Source organism: Bufo bufo, chromosome 1 (assembly GCF_905171765.1).
Source record: "Bufo bufo chromosome 1, aBufBuf1.1, whole genome shotgun sequence".
NCBI lineage: Eukaryota > Metazoa > Chordata > Amphibia > Anura > Bufonidae > Bufo > Bufo bufo.
This window is the reverse complement of record NC_053389.1, coordinates 10,056,704-10,076,387: the sequence shown is the minus strand read 5'-3', so window position 1 is coordinate 10,076,387 and position 19,684 is coordinate 10,056,704. Positions and strand designations below refer to the sequence as shown.

At 51.6% G+C, this 19,684-nt stretch overlaps 1 protein-coding gene across 1 annotated transcript in view; it reads left to right on the top strand.

Moving 5' to 3' along the window:
• Positions 1-19,684, top strand: part of LOC120991434 (phospholipase A2 inhibitor and Ly6/PLAUR domain-containing protein-like) — a 29,847-nt gene that overhangs the window by 5,828 nt on the left and 4,335 nt on the right. The window contains exons 2-3 of the mRNA XM_040420254.1: positions 18,733-18,855; positions 19,231-19,377. Coding sequence (XP_040276188.1) covers positions 18,733-18,855; positions 19,231-19,377 — 270 coding nt within the window. The remainder of the gene's footprint in view (positions 1-18,732; positions 18,856-19,230; positions 19,378-19,684) is intronic.

Below are 19,684 nucleotides of genomic sequence, written 5' to 3'. Positions count from 1 at the left end.
CCTCTGAGCGTTCTGTAACCGCTAAGCCAGCTGCCTCCTCTGAGCGTTCTGTAAACACTAAGCCAGCTGCCTCCTCTGAGCGTTCTGTAACCACTAAGCCAGCTGCCTCCTCTGAGCTTTCTGTAACCTCTAAGCCAGCTGCCTTCTCTAAGCATTCTGTAACCACTAAGCCAGCTGCCTCCTCTGAGCATTCTGTAACCACTAATCCAGCTGGCTCCTCTGATGGTTCTGTAACCTCTAAGCCAGCTGCCTCCTCTGAGCGTTCTGTAACCACTAAGCCAGCTGTCTTCTCTGAGCATTTTGTAAACACTAAGCCAGCTGCTTTCTCTGAGCGTTCTGTAACCACTAAGCCAGCTGCCTCTTCTGAGCGTTCTGTAACCACTAAGCCATCTGTCTCCTATGAGGGTTCTGTAACCACTAAGCCAGCTGCCTCCTCTGAGTGTTTTGTAACCGCTTAGCCAGCTGCCTTCTCTGAGCGTTCTGTAAACGCTAAGCCAGCTGGATCCTCTGATCGTTCAGGAACCACTAAGCCAGCTGCCTTTTCTGAGCGTTCTGTAACCACTAAGCCAGCTGCCACCTATGAGCATTCTGTAACCGCTAAGCCAGCTGCCTGCTCTGAACCTTCTGTAACCACTAAGCCAGCTGCCTCCTCTCAGCATTCGGTAACCACTAAGCCAGCTGACTCCTCTGAGCGTTCTGTAACCGCTAAGCCAGCTGCCTACTCTGAGCGTTCTGTAACCGCTAAGCCAGCTGCCTTCTCTGACCGTTCTGTAACCGCTAAGCCAGCTGCCTCCTCTGAGTGTTCTGTAACCGCTAAGCCAGCTGCTTACTCTGAGCGTTCAGGAACCACTAAGCCAGCTGCCTTCTCTAAACGTTCTGTAATCACTAAGCCAGCTGCCTCCTATGAGCATTCTGTAACCGATAAGCCAGCTGCCTCCTCTGAACGTTCTGTAACCACTAAGCCAGCTGTCTCCTCTGAGCATTCTGTAACCACTAAGCCAGCTGACTCCTCTGAGCGTTCTGTAAATGCTAAGCCAGCTGCCTTCTCTGAGCGTTCTGTAACCGCTAAGCCAGCTGCCTTCTCTCTCCGTTCTGTAACTGATAATCCAGCTGCCTTCTCTAAGCGTTCTGTAACCGCTAAGCCAGCTGCCTCCTTTGAGCGTTTTATAAACACTAAGACAGCTGCCTCCTCTGAGCGTTCTGTAACCACTAAGCCAGCTGCCTCCTCTGAGCTTTCTGTAACCTCTAAGCCAGCTGCTTCCTCTGAGCATTTTGTTAACACTAAGCCAGCTGCTTCCTCTGAGCGTTCTCTAACCACTAAGCCAGCTGCCTTTTTCTGAGCGTTCTGTAACAACTAAGCCAGCTGTCTCCTCTGAGGGTTCTGTAACCACTAAGCCAGCTGCCTCCTCTGAGCGTTCTGTAACCGCTAAACCAGCTGCATCCTCTGAGCGTTCAGGAACCACTAAGCCAGATGCCTTCTCTGAGCGTTCTGTAACCACTAAGCCAGCTACCTCCTCTCAGCATTCTGTAACCGATAAGCCAGCTGCCTCCTCTGAACGTTCTGTAACCAATAAGCCAGCTGCCTCCTCTGAGCATTCTGTAACCACTAAGCCAGCTGACTCCTCTGAGCGTTCTGTAACTGCTAAGCCAGCTGCCTTTTCTGAGCGTTCTGTAACCGCTAAGCCAGCTGCCTTCTCTCTCCGTTCTGTAACTGCTAAGCCAGCTGCCTTCTCTAAGCGTTCTGCAACCACTAAGCCAGCTGACTCCTCTGAGCGTTTTGTAACCGCTAAGCAAGCTGCCTTCTCTGAGCGTTCTGTAACCGCTAAGCCAGCTGCCTTCTCTGACCGTTCTGTAACAGCTAAGCCAGCTGCCTCCTCTGAGTGTTCTGTAACCGCTAAGCCAGCTGCCTCCTCTGAGCGTTCTGTAACCGCTAAGCCAGCTGCTTCCTCTGAGCGTTCAGGAACCACTAAGCCAGCTGCCTTCTCTGAGCGTTCTGTAACCGCTAAGCCAGCTGCCTCCTCTGAGTGTTCTGTAACCGCTAAGCCAGCTGCCTCCTCTGAGCGTTCTGTAACCGCTAAGCCAGCTGCTTCCTCTGAGCGTTCAGGAACCACTAAGCCAGCTGCATTCTCTAAACGTTCTGTAATCACTAAGCCAGCTGCCTCCTCTGAGCATTCTGTAACCACTAAGCCAGCTGCTTCCTCTGAGCGTTCTCTAACCACTAAGCCAGCTGCCTTTTTCTGAGCGTTCTGTAACAACTAAGCCAGCTGTCTCCTCTGAGGGTTCTGTAACCACTAAGCCAGCTGCCTCCTCTGAGCGTTCTGTAACCGCTAAACCAGCTGCATCCTCTGAGCGTTCAGGAACCACTAAGCCAGATGCCTTCTCTGAGCGTTCTGTAACCACTAAGCCAGCTACCTCCTCTCAGCATTCTGTAACCGATAAGCCAGCTGCCTCCTCTGAACGTTCTGTAACCAATAAGCCAGCTGCCTCCTCTGAGCATTCTGTAACCGATAAGCCAGCTGACTCCTCTGAGCGTTCTGTAACTGCTAAGCCAGCTGCCTTTTCTGAGCGTTCTGTAACCGCTAAGCCAGCTGCCTTCTCTCTCCGTTCTGTAACTGCTAAGCCAGCTGCCTTCTCTAAGCGTTCTGCAACCGCTAAGCCAGCTGCCTCCTCTGAGCGTTTTGTAAACACTAAGCCAGGTGCCTCCTCTGAGCGCTCTGTAACCACTAAGCCAGCTGCCTCCTCTGAGCTTTCTGTAACCTCTAAGCCAGCTGCCTCCTCTGAGCGTTATGTAACCACTAAGCCAGCTGCCTTCTCTGAGCGTTCTGTAACTGCTAAGCCAGCTGCCTTCTCTGAGCGTTCTGTAACCGCTAAGCCAGCTGCCTTCTCTGAGCAATCTGTAACCGCTTTGCCAGCTGCCTCCTCTGAGCATTCTGTAACCGCTAAGCCAGCTGCCTCCTCTGAGCATTCTGTAACCACTAAGCCAGCTGCCTTCTCTGAGCGTTCTGTAACCGCTTAGCCAGCTGCCTTCTCTGAGCATTCTGTAACCGCTAAGCCAGCTGCCTCCTCTGAGCGTTCTGTAAACACTTAGCCAGCTGCCTCCTCTGAGCGTTCTGTAACCACTAAGCCAGCTGCCTCCTCTGAGCTTTCTGTAACCTCTAAGCCAGCTGCCTCCTCTGAGCATTCTGTAACCACTAAGCCAGCTGCCTCCTCTGAGCATTCTGTAACCACTGATCTAGCTGTCTCCTCTGAGGGTTCTGTAACCTCTAAGCAAGCTGCCTCCTCTGAGCGTTCTGTAACCACTAAGCCAGCTGCCTCCTCTGAGCGTTCTGTAATCACTAAGTCAGCTACCTCCTCTGAGCGTTCTGTAACCTCTAAGCCAGCTGCCTGCTCTGAGCATTCTGTAACTACTAAGCCAGCTGCCTCCTCTGAGCGTTCTGTAACCACTAAGCCAGCTGCCTCCTCTGAGCAGTCTGTAACCACTAAATCAGCTGCCTCCTCTGATCGTTCTTTAACCCCTAAGCCAGCAGCCTCTTCTGAGCATTCTGTAACCACTAAGCCAACTGCCTCCTCTGAGCGGTCTGTAACCACTAAGTCAGCTGCCTCCTCTGAGCGTTCTGTAACCCATAAGCCAGCTGCCTCCTCTGAGCGGTCTGTAACCACTAAGCCAGCTGTCTCCTCTGAGTGTTCTGTAACCAATAATCCAGCTGCCTCCTCTGAGCGTTCTGTAAATACTAAGCCAGCTGCTTCCTCTGAGCGTTCTGTAACCACTAAGCCAGCTGCCTCCTCTGAGCATTCTGTAACCACTAAGCTAGCTGACTCCTCTGAGCATTCTTTAACCACTAAGCCAGCTGCCTCCTCTGAGCTTTCTGTAACCACTTAGCCAGCTGCCTCCTCTTAGTGTTCTGTAACCACTAAGCCAGCTCCCTCCTTTGAGCATTCTGTAAACACTAAGCCAGCTGCTTCCTCTGAGCGTTCTGTAACCACTAAGCCAGCTGCCTCCTCTGAGCTTTCTGTAACTACTAAGCCAGCTGCCTCCTCTGAGCGGTCTGTAATGACTAAGCCAGCTGTCTCCTCTGAGCGTTCTGTATCCACTAAGCCAGCTGCCTCCTCTGAGCTTTTTGTAACCACTAAGCCAGCTGCATCCTCTGAGTGTTCTGTAACCACTAAGCCAGCTGCCTCCTCTGAGCTTTTTGTAACCACTAAGCCAGCTGCATCCTCTGAGTGTTCTGTAACCACTAAGCCAGCTGCCTCCTCTGAGCATTCTGTAACCACTAAGCCAGCTGCCTCCTTTTGAGTGTTCTGTAACCGCTAAGCCAGCTGCCTCCTCTGTGTGTTCTGTAACCACTAAGCCAGCTGTCTCCTCTGAGCATTTTGTAAACACTTAGCAAGCTGCCTCCTCTGAGCGTTATGTAACCACTAAGCCAGCTGCCTCTTCTGAACGTTCTGTAACCACTAAGCCAGCTGCCTCCTCTGAGGGTTTTGTAACCGCTAAGCCAGCTGCATCCTCTGAGCGTTCAGGAACCACTAAGCCAGCTGCCTTCTCTGAGCGTTCTGTAACCACTAAGCCAGCTGCCTCTTCTTAGCGTTCTGTAACAACTAATCCAGCTGTCTCCTCTAAAGGGGTTCTGTAACCACTAAGCCAGCTGCCTCCTCTAAGTGTTCTGTAACCGCTAAGCCAGCTGCCTCCTCTGAGCGTTCTGTAACCGCTAAGCCAGCTGCATCCTCTGAGCGTTCAGGAACCACTAAGCCAGCTGCCTTCTCTGAGCGTTCTGGAACCACTAAGCCAGCTGCCTCCTCTGAGCATTCTGTAACCGCTAAGCCAGCTGCCTCCTCTGAACGTTCTGGAACCACTAATCCAGCTGCCTCCTCTGAGCGTTCAGGAACCACTAAGCCAGCTGCCTTCTCTGAGCGTTCTGGAACCACTAAGCCAGCTGCCTCCTCTGAGCATTCTGTAACCGCTAAGCCAGCTGCCTCCTCTGAACGTTCTGGAACCACTAATCCAGCTGCCTCCTCTGAACGTTCTGTAACCACTAAGCCAGCTGCCTCCTCTGAGCATTCGGTAAGCACTAAGCCAGCTGCCTCCTCTGAGTGTTCGGTAACCGCTAAGCCAGCTGCCTCCTCTGAGCGTTCTGTAACCGCTAAGCCAGCTGCATCCTCTGAGCGTTCAGGAACCACTAAGCCAGCTGCCTTCTCTGAGCGTTCTGTAACCAGTAAGCCAACTGCCTTCTCTGAGCATTCTGTAACCGATAAGCCAGCTGCCTCCTCTGAACGTTCTGTAACCACTAAGCTAGCTGCCTCCTCTGAGCATTCTGTAACCACTAAGCCAGCTGAATCCTCTGAGCGTTCTGTAATTGCTAAGCCAGCTGCCTTCTCTGAGCATTCTGTAACTGCTAATCCAGCTGCCTTCTCTCTCCGTTCTGTTACTGCTAAGCCAGCTGCCTTCTCTAAGCGTTCTGTAACCGCTAAGCAAGCTGCCTCCTCTTAGCGTTTTCTAAACACTAAGACAGCTGCCTCCTCTGGGCGTTCTGTAACCACTAAGCCAGCTGCCTCGTCTGAGCTTTCTGTACCCTCTAAGCCAGCTGCCTCCTCTGAGCGTACTGTAACCACTAAGCCAGCTGTCTCCTATGAGGGTTCTGTAACAACTAATCCAGCTGTCTCCTCTGAGGGTTCTGTAACCACTAAGCCAGCTGCCTCCTCTGAGTGTTCTGTAACCGCTAAGCCAGCTGCATCCTCTGAGCGTTCAGGAACCACTAAGCCAGCTGCCTTCTCTGAGCGTTCTGTAACCAGTAAGCCAACTGCCTTCTCTGAGCATTCTGTAACCGATAAGCCAGCTGCTTCCTCTGAACGTTCTGTAACCACTAAGCTAGCTGCCTCCTCTGAGCATTCTGTAACCACTAAGCCAGCTGAATCCTCTGAGCGTTCTGTAATTGCTAAGCCAGCTGCCTTCTCTGAGCATTCTGTAACCGCTAATCCAGCTGCCTTCTCTCTCCGTTCTGTTACTGCTAAGCCAGCTGCCTTCTCTAAGCGTTCTGTAACCGCTAAGCAAGCTGCCTCCTCTTAGCGTTTTGTAACCACTACGCCAGCTGCCTCGTCTGAGCTTTCTGTACCCTCTAAGCCAGCTGCCTCCTCTGAGCGTTCTGTAACCACTAAGCCAGCTGCATCCTCTGAGCGTTCAGGAACCACTAAGCCAGCTGCCTTCTCTGAGCGTTCTGTAACCACTAAGCCAGCTGCCTCCTCTGAGCATTCTGTAACCGCTAAGCCAGCTGCCTCCTCTAAACATTTTGTAACAACTAAGCCAGCTGCCTCCTTTGAGTATTCGGTAACAACTAAGCCAGCTAACTCCTCTGAGCGTTCTGTAACCGCTAAGCCAGCTGCCTTCTCTGAGCGTTCTGTAACCACTAAGCCAGCTGCCTTCTCTGACCGTTCTGTAACCGCTAAGCCAGCTGTCTCCTCTGAGCGTTTTGTAAACATAAGCCAGCTGCCTCCTCTGAGCGTTCTGTAACCACTAAGCCAGCTGCATCTTCTGAGCTTTATGTAACCTCTAAGCCAGCTGCCTCCTCTGAGCGTTTTGTAGCCACTAAGCCAGCTGCCTTCTCTGAGCGTTCTTTAACCTTTTAGCCAGCTGCCTCCTCTAAGCATTCTGAAACCGCTAAGCCAGCTGCCTCCTCTGAGCGTTCTGTAACCGCTAAGCCAGCTGCCTTCTCTGATCATTCTGTAACCACTAAGCCAGCTGCCTCCTCTGAGCATTCTGTAACCACTAATCCAGCTGTCTCCTCTGATGGTTCTGTAACCTCTAAGCCAGCTGCCTTCTCTGAGCGTTCTGTAAACACTAAGCCAGCTGTCTCCTCTGAGCATTTTGTAAACACTAAGCCAGCTGCTTTATCTGAGCGTTCTGTAACCACTAAGCCAGCTGCCTTCTCTGAGCGTTCTTTAACCTCTTTGCCAGCTGCCTCCTCTGAGCATTCTGTAACCGCTAAGGCAGCTGCCTCCTCTGAGCGTTCTGTAACCGCTAAGCCAGCTGCCTCCTCTGAGCCTTCTGTAAACACTAAGCCAGCTGCCTCCTCTGAGCGTTCTGTAACCACTTAGCCAGCTACCTCCTCTGAGCATTCTGTAACCACTAATCCAGCTGTCTCCTCTGATGGTTCTGTAACCTTTAAGCCAGCTGCCTCCTCTGAGCATTCTGTAACCACTAAGCCAGCTGTCTCCTCTGAGCATTTTGTAAACACTAAGCCGGCTGCTTTCTCTGAGCGTTCTGTAACCACTAAGCCAGCTGCCTCTTCTAAACGTTCTGTAACCACTAAGCCAGCTGTCTCCTATAAGGGTTCTGTAACCACTAAGCCAGCTGCCTCCTCTGAGTGTTTTGTAACCGCTTAGCCAGCTGCCTCCTCTGAGCGTTCTGTAAACGCTAAGCCAGCTGCATCCTCTGAGCGTTCAGGAACCACTAAGCCAGCTGCCTTCTCTGAGCGTTCTGTAACCACTAAGCCAGCTGCCTCCTCTGAGGATTCTGTAACCGCTAAGCCAGCTGCCTCCTCTGAACGTTCTGTAACCACTAAGCCAGCTGCCTCCTCTGAGCATTCGGTAAGCACTAAGCCAGCTGACACCTCTGAGCGTTCTGTAACCGCTAAGCCAGCTGCCTTCTCTAAACGTTCTGTACCTGCTAAGCCAGCTGCCTTCTCTGACCGTTCTGTAACCGCTAAGCCAGCTGCCTCCTCTGAGTGTTCAAAAACCGCTAAGCCAGCTGCCTCCTCTGAGCGTTCTGTAACCGCTAAGCCAGCTGCATCCTCTGAGCGTTCAGGAACCACTAAGCCAGCTGCTTTCTCTGAGTGTTCTGTAACCAGTAAGCAGACTGCCTTCTCTGAGCATTCTGTAACCGATAAGCCAGCTGCCTCCTCTGAACGTTCTGTAACCACTAAGCCAGCTGCCTCCTCTGAGCATTCTGTAACCACTAAGCTAGCTGACTCCTCTGAGCGTTCTGTAATTGCTAAGCCAGCTGCCTTCTCTGAGCATTCTGTAACCGCTAAGCCAGCTGCCTCCTCTGAGCGTTTTGTAAACACTAAGACAGCTGACTCCTCTGGGCGTACTGCAACCACTAAGCCAGCTGCCTCGTCTGAGCTTTCTGTACCCTCTAAGCCAGCTGCCTCCTCTGAGCGTTCTGTAATCACTAAGCCAGCTGCCTCCTCTGAGCGTTCTGTAACCATTAAGCCAGCTGCCTCCTCTGAGCTTTCTGTAACCTCTAAGCCAGCTGCCTTCTCTGAGCATTCTGTAACCACTAAGCCAGCTGCCTCCTCTGAGCATTCTGTAACCACTAATCCAGCTGTCTCTTCTGATGGTTCTGTAACCTCTAAGCCAGCTGCCTCCTCTGAGCATTCTGTAACCACTAAGCCAGCTGTCTACTCTGAGAATTTTGTAAACACTAAGCCAGCTGCTTTCTCTGAGCATTCTGTAACCACTAAGCCAGCTGCCTCTTCTGAGCGTTCTGTAACCACTAAGCCAGCTGTCTTCTATGAGGGTTCTGTAACCACTAAGCCAGCTGCCTCCTCTGAGTGTTTAGTAACCGCTTAGCCAGCTGCCTCCTCTGAGCGTTCTGTAAACGCTAAGCCAGCTGCATCCTCTGAGCATTCAGGAACCACTAAGCCAGCTGCCTTCTCTGAGCGTTCTGTAACCACTAAGCCAGCTGCCTCCTCTGAGCATTCTGTAACCGCTAAGCCAGCTGCCTGCTCTAAACGTTTTGTAACCACTAAGCCAGCTGCCTCCTGTGAGTATTCGGTAACAACTAAGCCAGCTAACTCCTCTGAGCGTTCTGTAACCGCTAAGACAGCTGCCTTCTCTGAGCGTTCTGTAACCGCTAAGCCAGCTGCCTTTTCTGACCGTTCTGTAACCGCTAAGCCAGCTGCCTCCTCTGAGCGTTCTGTAACCGCTAAGCCAGCTGCATCCTCTGAGCATTCAGGAACCACTAAGCCAGCTGCCTTCTCTGAGCGTTCTGTAACCACTAAGCCAGCTGCCTCCTCTGAGCATTCTGTAACCGATAAGCCAGCTGCCTCCTCTGAGCATTTTGTTAACACTAAGCCAGCTACTTCCTCTGAGCGTTCTGTAACCACTAAGCCAGCTGCCTCTTCTGAGCGTTCTGTAACAACTAAGCCAGCTGTCTCCTCTGAGGGTTCTGTAACCACTAAGCCAGCTGCCTCCTCTGAGCATTCTGTAACCGATAAGCCAACTGCCTTCTCTGAACATTCTGTAACCACTAAGCCAGCTGCCTCCTTTGAGCATTCTGTAACCACTAAGCCAGCTGACTCCTCTGAGCGTTCTGTAATTGCTAAGCCAGCTGCCTTTTCTGAGCGTTCTGTAACCGCTAAGCCAGCTGCCTTCTCTGAGCGTTCTGTAACCGCTAAGCCAGCTGCCTTCTCTGAGCGTTCTGTAACCGCTAAGCCAGCTGCCTCCTCTGAGCATTCTGTAACCACTAAGCCAGCTGCCTCCTCTGAGCTTTCTGTAACCTCTAAGACAGCTGCCTCCTCTGAGCGTTTTGTAACCACTAAGCCAGCTGCCTTCTCTGAGCTTTCTTTAACCTCTTAGCCAGCTGCCTCCTCTGAGCATTCTGTAACCGCTAAGCCAGCTGCCTCCTCTGAGCGTTCTGTAACTGCTAAGCCAGCTGCCTCCTCTGAGAGTTCTGTAACCACTAAGCCAGCTGCCTCCTCTGAGGTTTCTGTAACCTCTAAGCCAGCTGCCTTCTCTGAGCATTCTGTAACCACTAAGCCAGCTGCCTCCTCTGAGCATTCTGTAACCACTAATCCAGCTGTCTCCTCTGATGATTCTGTAACCTCTAAGCCAGCTGCCTCCTCTGAGCGTTCTGTAACCACTAAGCCAGCTGTCTCCTCTGAGAATTTTGTAAACACTAAGCCAGCTGCTTTCTCTGAGCGTTCTATAACCACTAAGCCAGCTGCCTCTTCTAAACGTTCTGTAACCACTAAGCCAGCTGTCTCCTATGAGGGTTCTGTAACCACTAAGCCAGCTGCCTCTTCTAAACGTTCTGTAACCACTAAGCCAGCTGTCTCCTATGAGGGTTCTGTAACCACTAAGCCAGTTGCCTCCTCTGAGTGTTTTGTAACCGCTAAGCCAGCTGCTTCCTCTGAGCGTTCTGTAACCTCTAAGCCAGCTGCATACTCTGAGCGTTCAGGAACCACTAAGCCAGCTGTCTTCTCTCAGCGTTCTGTACCTGCTAAGCCAGCTGCCTCCTCTGAGCATTCTATAATCGATAAGCCAGCTGCCTCCTCTGAAAGTTCTGTAACCACTAAGCCAGCTGCCTCCTCTGAGCATTCTGTAACCACTAAGCCAGCTGAATCCTCTGAGCGTTCTGTAATTGCTAAGCCAGCTGCCTTTTCTGAGCGTTCTGTAACCGCTAAGCCAGCTGCCTTCTCTCTCCGTTCTGTAACTGCTAAGCCAGCTGCCTCCTCTGAGCTTTCTGTAACCTCTAAACCAGCTGCCTCCTCTGAGCGTTCTGTAACCACTAAGTCAGCTGCCTTCTCTGAGCGTTCTGTAAAAACTAAGCCAGCTGTCTCCTCTGAGGGTTCTGTAACCACTAAGCCAGCTGACTCCTCTGAGCGTTCTGTAATTGCTAAGCCAGCTGCCTTCTCTGAGCGTTCTGTAACCGCTAAGCCAGCTGCCTTCTCTCTCCGTTCTGTAACTGCTAAGCCAGCTGCCTTCTCTAAGCGTTCTGTAACCGCTAAGCCAGCTGCCTCATCTGAGCCTTTTGTAAACACTAAGACAGCTGCCTCCCCTGAGAGTTCTGTAACTACAAAGCCAGCTGCCTCCTATGAGCTTTCTGTAACCTCTAAGCCAGCTGCCTCCTCTGAGCATTTTGTTAACACTAAGCCAGCTACTTCCTCTGAGCGTTCTGTAACCACTAAGCCAGCTGCCTCTTCTGAGCGTTCTGTAACAACTAAGCCAGCTGTCTCCTCTGAGGGTTCTGTAACCACTAAGCCAGGTGCCTCCTCTAAGTGTTCTGTAACCGCTAAGCCAGCTGCCTCCTCTGAGCGTTCTATAACCGCTAAGCCAGCTGCCTCTTCTGAGCGTTCTGTAACAACTAAGCCAGCTGTCTCCTCTGAGGGTTCTGTAACCACTAAGCCAGCTGCCTCCTCTAAGTGTTCTGTAACCGCTAAGCCAGCTGCCTCCTCTGAGCGTTCTATAAAAGCTAAGCCAGCTGCATCCTCTGAGCGTTCAGGAACCACTAAGCCAGCTGCCTTCTCTGAGCGTTCTGTAACCACTAAGCCAGCTGCCTCCTCTGAGCGTTCTGTAACCACTAAGCCAGCTGCCTTCTCTGAGCGTTCTGTAACCGCTTAGCCAGCTGCCTCCTCTGAGCATTCTGTAACCGCTAAGCCAGCTGCCTTCTCTGAGCGTTCTGTAACCGCTAAGCCAGCTGCCTTCTCTGAGCGTTCTGTAACCGCTTAGCCAGCTGCCTCCTCTGAGCATTCTGTAACCACTAAGCCAGCTGCCTCCTCTGAGCTTTCTGTAACCTCTAAGACAGCTGCCTCCTCTGAGCGTTTTGTAACCACTAAGCCAGCTGCCTTCTCTGAGCGTTCTTTAACCTCTTAGCCAGCTGCCTCCTCTGGGCATTCTGTAACCGCTAAGCCAGCTGCCTCCTCTGAGCGTTCTGTAACTGATAAGCCAGCTGCCTCCTCTGAGCGTTCTGTAAACACTAAGCCAGCTGCCTCCTCTGAGCGTTCTGTAACCACTAAGCCAGCTGCCTCCTCTGAGGTTTCTGTAACCTCTGAGCCAGCTGCCTTCTCTGAGCATTCTGTAACCACTAAGCCAGCTGCCTCCTCTGAGCATTCTGTAACCACTAATCCAGCTGTCTCCTCTGATGATTCTGTAACCTCTAAGCCAGCTGCCTCCTCTGAGCGTTCTGTAACCACTAAGCCAGCTGCCTCTTCTAAACGTTCTGTAACCACTAAGCCAGCTGTCTCCTATGAGGGTTCTGTAACCACTAAGCCAGCTGCCTCTTCTAAACGTTCTGTAACCACTAAGCCAGCTGCCTTCTCTCTCCGTTCTGTAACTGCTAAGCCAGCTGCCTCCTCTGAGCTTTCTGTAACCTCTAAACCAGCTGCCTCCTCTGAGCGTTCTGTAACCACTAAGTCAGCTGCCTTCTCTGAGCGTTCTGTAACAACTAAGCCAGCTGTCTCCTCTGAGGGTTCTGTAACCACTAAGCCAGCTGACTCCTCTGAGCGTTCTGTAATTGCTAAGCCAGCTGCCTTCTCTGAGCGTTCTGTAACCGCTAAGCCAGCTGCCTTCTCTCTCCGTTCTGTAACTGCTAAGCCAGCTGCCTTCTCTAAGCGTTCTGTAACCGCTAAGCCAGCTGCCTCATCTGAGCCTTTTGTAAACACTAAGACAGCTGCCTCCCCTGAGAGTTCTGTAACTACAAAGCCAGCTGCCTCCTATGAGCTTTCTGTAACCTCTAAGCCAGCTGCCTCCTCTGAGCATTTTGTTAACACTAAGCCAGCTACTTCCTCTGAGCGTTCTGTAACCACTAAGCCAGCTGCCTCTTCTGAGCGTTCTGTAACAACTAAGCCAGCTGTCTCCTCTGAGGGTTCTGTAACCACTAAGCCAGCTGCCTCCTCTAAGTGTTCTGTAACCGCTAAGCCAGCTGCCTCCTCTGAGCGTTCTATAACCGCTAAGCCAGCTGCCTCTTCTGAGCGTTCTGTAACAACTAAGCCAGCTGTCTCCTCTGAGGGTTCTGTAACCACTAAGCCAGCTGCCTCCTCTAAGTGTTCTGTAACCGCTAAGCCAGCTGCCTCCTCTGAGCGTTCTATAAAAGCTAAGCCAGCTGCATCCTCTGAGCGTTCAGGAACCACTAAGCCAGCTGCCTTCTCTGAGCGTTCTGTAACCACTAAGCCAGCTGCCTCCTCTGAGCGTTCTGTAACCACTAAGCCAGCTGCCTTCTCTGAGCGTTCTGTAACCGCTTAGCCAGCTGCCTCCTCTGAGCATTCTGTAACCGCTAAGCCAGCTGCCTTCTCTGAGCGTTCTGTAACCGCTAAGCCAGCTGCCTTCTCTGAGCGTTCTGTAACCGCTTAGCCAGCTGCCTCCTCTGAGCATTCTGTAACCACTAAGCCAGCTGCCTCCTCTGAGCTTTCTGTAACCTCTAAGACAGCTGCCTCCTCTGAGCGTTTTGTAACCACTAAGCCAGCTGCCTTCTCTGAGCGTTCTTTAACCTCTTAGCCAGCTGCCTCCTCTGAGCATTCTGTAACCGCTAAGCCAGCTGCCTCCTCTGAGCGTTCTGTAACTGATAAGCCAGCTGCCTCCTCTGAGCGTTCTGTAAACACTAAGCCAGCTGCCTCCTCTGAGCGTTCTGTAACCACTATGCCAGCTGCCTCCTCTGAGGTTTCTGTAACCTCTGAGCCAGCTGCCTTCTCTGAGCATTCTGTAACCACTAAGCCAGCTGCCTCCTCTGAGCATTCTGTAACCACTAATCCAGCTGTCTCCTCTGATGATTCTGTAACCTCTAAGCCAGCTGCCTCCTCTGAGCGTTCTGTAACCACTAAGCCAGCTGCCTCTTCTAAACGTTCTGTAACCACTAAGCCAGCTGTCTCCTATGAGGGTTCTGTAACCACTAAGCCAGCTGCCTCTTCTAAACGTTCTGTAACCACTAAGCCAGCTGTCTCCTATGAGGGTTCTGTAACCACTAAGCCAGTTGCCTCCTCTGAGTGTTTTGTAACCGCTAAGCCAGCTGCCTCCTCTGAGCGTTCTGTAACCTCTAAGCCAGCTGCATACTCTGAGCGTTCAGGAACCACTAAGCCAGCTGTCTTCTCTCAGCGTTCTGTAACTGCTAAGCCAGCTGCCTCCTCTGAGCATTCTGTAACCGATAAGCCAGCTGCCTCCTCTGAAAGTTCTGTAACCACTAACCCAGCTGCCTCCTCTGAGCATTCTGTAACCACTAAGCCAGCTGAATCCTCTGAGCGTTCTTTAATTGCTAAGCCAGCTGCCTTTTCTGAGCGTTCTGCAACCGCCAAGCCAGCTGCCTCCTCTGAGCGTTTTGTAAACACTAAGCCAGCTGCCTCCTCTGAGCATTCTGTAACCACTAAGCCAGCTGCCTCCTCTGAGTGTTCTGTAATCGCTAAGCCAGCTGCCTCCTCTGAGCGTTCTATAACCGCTAAGCCAGCTGCATCCTCTGAGCGTTCAGGAACCACTAAGCCAGCTGCCTTCTCTGAGCGTTCTGTAACCACTAAGCCAGCTGCCTCCTCTAAACATTCTGTAAACGATAAGCCAGCTGCCTTCTCTGAACGTTCTGTAACCACTAAGCCAGCTGCCTCCTCTGAGCATTCTGTAACCACTAAGCCAGCTGACTCCTCTGAGCGTTTTATGTAATTGCTAAGCCAGCTGCCTTTTCTGAGCGTTCTGTAACCGCTAAGCCAGCTGCCTTCTCTCTCCGTTCTGTAACTGCTAAGCCAGCTGCCTTCTCTAAGCGTTCTGCAACCGCTAAGCCAGCTGCCTCCTCTGAGCGTTTTGTAAACACTAAGCCAGCTGCCTCCTCTGAGCGTTCTGTAACCACTAAGCCAGCTGCCTCCTCTGAGCTTTCTGTAACCTCTAAACCAGCTGCCTCCTCTGAGCGTTCTGTAAACACTAAGCCAGCTGCCTTCTCTGAGCGTTCTGTAACCGCTTAGCCAGCTGCCTCCTCTGAGCATTCTGTAACCGCTAAGCCAGCTGCCTTCTCTGAGCGTTCTGTTACCGCTAAGCCAGCTGCCTTCTCTGAGCGTTCTGTAAACGCTTAGCCAGCTGCCTCCTCTGAGCATTCTGTAACCACTAAGCCAGCTGCCTCCTCTGAGCTTTCTGTAACCTCTAAGACAGCTGCCTCCTCTGAGCATTTTGTAACCACTAAGCCAGCTGCCTTTTCTGAGCGTTCTTTAACCTCTAAGCCAGCTGCCTCTTCTGAGCATTCTGTAACCACTAAGCCAGCTGTCTCCTATGAGGGTTCTGTAACCACTAAGCCAGCTGCCTCTTCTAAACGTTCTGTAACCACTAAGCCAGCTGTCTCCTATGAGGGTTCTGTAACCACTAAGCCAGTTGCCTCCTCTGAGTGTTTTGTAACCGCTAAGCCAGCTGCCTCCTCTGAGCGTTCTGTAACCTCTAAGCCAGCTGCATACTCTGAGCGTTCAGGAACCACTAAGCCAGCTGTCTTCTCTCAGCGTTCTGTAACTGCTAAGCCAGCTGCCTCCTCTGAGCATTCTGTAACCGATAAGCCAGCTGCCTCCTCTGAAAGTTCTGTAACCACTAACCCAGCTGCCTCCTCTGAGCATTCTGTAACCACTAAGCCAGCTGAATCCTCTGAGCGTTCTTTAATTGCTAAGCCAGCTGCCTTTTCTGAGCGTTCTGCAACCGCCAAGCCAGCTGCCTCCTCTGAGCGTTTTGTAAACACTAAGCCAGCTGCCTCCTCTGAGCATTCTGTAACCACTAAGCCAGCTGCCTCCTCTGAGTGTTCTGTAATCGCTAAGCCAGCTGCCTCCTCTGAGCGTTCTATAACCGCTAAGCCAGCTGCATCCTCTGAGCGTTCAGGAACCACTAAGCCAGCTGCCTTCTCTGAGCGTTCTGTAACCACTAAGCCAGCTGCCTCCTCTAAACATTCTGTAAACGATAAGCCAGCTGCCTTCTCTGAACGTTCTGTAACCACTAAGCCAGCTGCCTCCTCTGAGCATTCTGTAACCACTAAGCCAGCTGACTCCTCTGAGCGTTTTATGTAATTGCTAAGCCAGCTGCCTTTTCTGAGCGTTCTGTAACCGCTAAGCCAGCTGCCTTCTCTCTCCGTTCTGTAACTGCTAAGCCAGCTGCCTTCTCTAAGCGTTCTGCAACCGCTAAGCCAGCTGCCTCCTCTGAGCGTTTTGTAAACACTAAGCCAGCTGCCTCCTCTGAGCGTTCTGTAACCACTAAGCCAGCTGCCTCCTCTGAGCTTTCTGTAACCTCTAAACCAGCTGCCTCCTCTGAGCGTTCTGTAAACACTAAGCCAGCTGCCTTCTCTGAGCGTTCTGTAACCGCTTAGCCAGCTGCCTCCTCTGAGCATTCTGTAACCGCTAAGCCAGCTGCCTTCTCTGAGCGTTCTGTTACCGCTAAGCCAGCTGCCTTCTCTGAGCGTTCTGTAAACGCTTAGCCAGCTGCCTCCTCTGAGCATTCTGTAACCACTAAGCCAGCTGCCTCCTCTGAGCTTTCTGTAACCTCTAAGACAGCTGCCTCCTCTGAGCGTTTTGTAACCACTAAGCCAGCTGCCTTTTCTGAGCGTTCTTTAACCTCTTAGCCAGCTGCCTCCTCTGAGCATTCTGTAACCGCTATGCCAGCTGCCTCCTCTGAGCGTTCTGTAACTGCTAAGCCAGATGCCTCCTCTGAGCGTTCTGTAAACACTAAGCCAGCTGCCTCCTCTGAGCGTTCTGTAACCACTAAGCCAGCTGCCTCCTCTGAGGTTTCTGTAACCTCTAAGCCAACTGCCTTCTCTGAGCATTCTGTAACCACTAAGCCAGCTGCCTCCTCTGAGCATTCTGTAACCACTAATCCAGCTGTCTCCTCTGATGATTCTGTAACCTCTAAGCCAGCTGCCTCCTCTGAGCGTTCTGTAACCACTAAGCCAGCTGTCTCCTCTGAGAATTTTGTAAACACTAAGCCAGCTGCTTTCTCTGAGCGTTCTGTAACCACTAAGCCAGCTGCCTCTTCTAAACCTTCTGTAACCACTAAGCCAGCTGTCTCCTATGAGGGTTCTGTAACCACTAAGCCAGCTGCCTCTTCTAAACATTCTGTAACCACTAAGCCAGCTGTCTCCTATGAGGGTTCTGTAACCACTAAGCCAGTTGCCTCCTCTGAGTGTTTTGTAACCGCTAAGCCAGCTGCCTCCTCTGAGCGTTTTGTAACCTCTAAGCCAGCTGCATACTCTTAGGGTTCAGGAACCACTAAGCCAGCTGTCTTCTCTCAGCGTTCTGTAACTGCTAAGCCAGCTGCCTCCTCTGAGCTTTCTGTAACCGATAAGCCAGCTGCCTCCTCTGAAAGTTCTGTAACCACTAAGCCAGCTGCATCCTCTAAGCATTCTGTAACCACTAAGCCAGCTGAATCCTCTAAGCGTTCTGTAATTGCTAAGCCAGCTGTCTTTTCTGAGCGTTCTGTAACCGCTAAGCCAGCTGCCTTCTCTCTCCGTTCTGCAACCGCTAAGCCAGCTGCCTCCTCTGAGCGTTCTGTAACCACTAAGCCAGCTGCCTCCTCTGAGCGTTCTGTAACCACTAAGCCAGCTGCCTCCTCTGAGCTTTCTGTAACCTCTAAGCCAGCTGCCTCCTCTGAGCATTCTGTAACCACTAAGTCAGCTGCCTTCTCTGAGCGTTCTGTAACCGCTTAGCCAGCTGCCTCCTCTGAGCATTCTGTAACCGCTAAGCCAGCTGCCTTCTCTGAGCGTTCTGTAACCGCTAAGCCAGCTGCCTTCTCTGAGCGTTCTGTAACCGCTTAGCCAGCTGCCTCCTCTGAGCATTCTGTAACCGCTAAGCCAGCTGCCTCCTCTAAGCGTTCTGTAACCACTAAGCCAGCTTTCTTCTCTGAGCGTTCTGTAACCTCTTAGCCAGCTGCCTCCTCTGAGCATTCTGTAACCGCTAAGCCAACTGCCTCCTCTGAGCGTTCTGTAAACACTAAGCCAGCTGCCTCCTCTGAGCGTTCTGTAAGCACTAAGCCAGCTGCCTTCTCTGAGCATTCTGTAACCACTACCCAGCTGCCTCCTCTGAGCATTCTGTAACCACTAATCCAGCTGTCTCCTCTGAGGGTTCTGTAACCTCTAAGCCAGCTGCCTCCTCTGAGCATTCTATAACCACTAAGTCAGCTACCTCCTCTGAGCGTTCTGTAACCTCTAAGCCATCTGCCTCCTCTGAGCGTTCTGTAACCACTAAGCCACCTGCCTCCTCTGAGCGTTCTGTAACTACTAAGCCAGCTGCCTCCTCTGAGCGGTCTGTAACCACTAAATCAGCTGCCTCCTCTGAGCGTTCTGTAACTCCTAAGCCAGCTGCATCCTCTGAGCGTTCTGTAACCACTAAGCCAGCTGCCTTCTCTGAGCGGTCTGTAACCACTAAGTCAGCTGCCTCCTCTGAGCGTTCTGTAACCCCTAAGCCAGCTGCCTCCTCTGAGCGTTCTGTAACCATTAAGCCAGCTGCCTCCTCTGAGCATTCTGTAACCGCTAAGCCAGCTGCCTCCTCTGAGCGGTCTGTAAACACTAAGTCAGCTGCCTCCTCTGAGCGTTCTGTAACCACTAAGCCAGCTGCCTCCTCTGAGCTTTCTGTAACCACTAAGCCGGCTGCCTCCTCTGAGCGTTCTGTAACCACTAAGCCGGTTGCCTCTGATGATAACTGTAACCATGAAGCTTGTTGTTCCAAGTTATTTCTGGTGTCGACCTAATTCCTTCCACTGTACTGGAGTGGGGAGCCACTGGCCAAAAAGTCCCTGCTAAGGACTGACGCCCCTTATTTACATCATATATTGTCCAAATTTTAAGTGACATAATTTCTTCTACTCTAGTCACAATCAAAGCAACATTAATAATGTCCCCCACGGCAGTAATTTTGCATAAAAAAATAATAATTCCCCCCCCAACTTGCATGCAGGTGCTGCTATTCATATGAACAGCCCCAATGACTGCAGTCGCGTCAGACGCCACGTGACCGTCGTGTGAATGTGTCCTTACTGTCTATGGAGTAGAAGATGTGATCTAGAAGTGACCTTCTGCCCTTTATACCACAGGGTCATGTCTGGTTTGTCAGACTTGTAGGAACTACACTGGAGACGCCTGCGCAGAGCCGACCAATAAGACGTGCGACCCGTCGGTCACCAGCTGCCTCACCATCTTGACAGTTACGATGATTGGTAATGTATTTTTATTATGCTCTGATTAACCCTCCTCGTGCTGCACCTCATCTCTCCAGACCTCCCTCTGTTGTTCCCGGCCCTTCACCCTTTACCTGTCCTTCTAGATGTTCTCCACTGGCGAGATCTTCTCATGTTACCTCCTACCTAAGTGAGTGGGACCTAAAACAAGTCTGTGTTGTCTGGAGGGGCAGTCTGGTGTACAGCAGAACCTACCACCAACTGCCACCAAATCTGTGTACATAGCTCCATGTCACCCAGAGAAGAAGACAACCGCAGCCTGCCAACCATTCGAGGTGTTCCTGGGCTGGACAGTTTCACCGGCCAGTGTTTCATGTTGGATCCTCCATCTCACCTGGAATTTTTTTGTTGTAGGTAAAAACTTTTATCCGATGGTCGAAAAATCCTGTGCAACCACTCCACTGTTGTGTCAGGCAACGTACAACATGTCTTCAGGAGTCGAATGGTATAGTGTCTCGAAGTGCTGCCCAGGAGACCTGTGCAACCAAGGATCGATCAAGTGTAAGTGACTCGTAGAACTGGCTGCAGGTGGAAGAGGTGATGGTGACCTTCTATGGTCCAGATAAGCCAGTCCTCTTTGGACCGGATGTGCTGATATGGTTCTAGTGCTTCTTCTGACTTACGACCTTGTAATCCAAAGCTGCATTCAGATCCTGCAGCCTTCAGAGCTACAATCTTCCAGTAACGGCACAAGGATCTGCAGCCAGAAGTGTTTCCACCAGATGCTGAGCAGCATTAGGACGCTGAAGAATAGTGAGTGCAGCTCTGGAGTTGTTCTTATTGTATTGATCACAATTTGTAATTGATT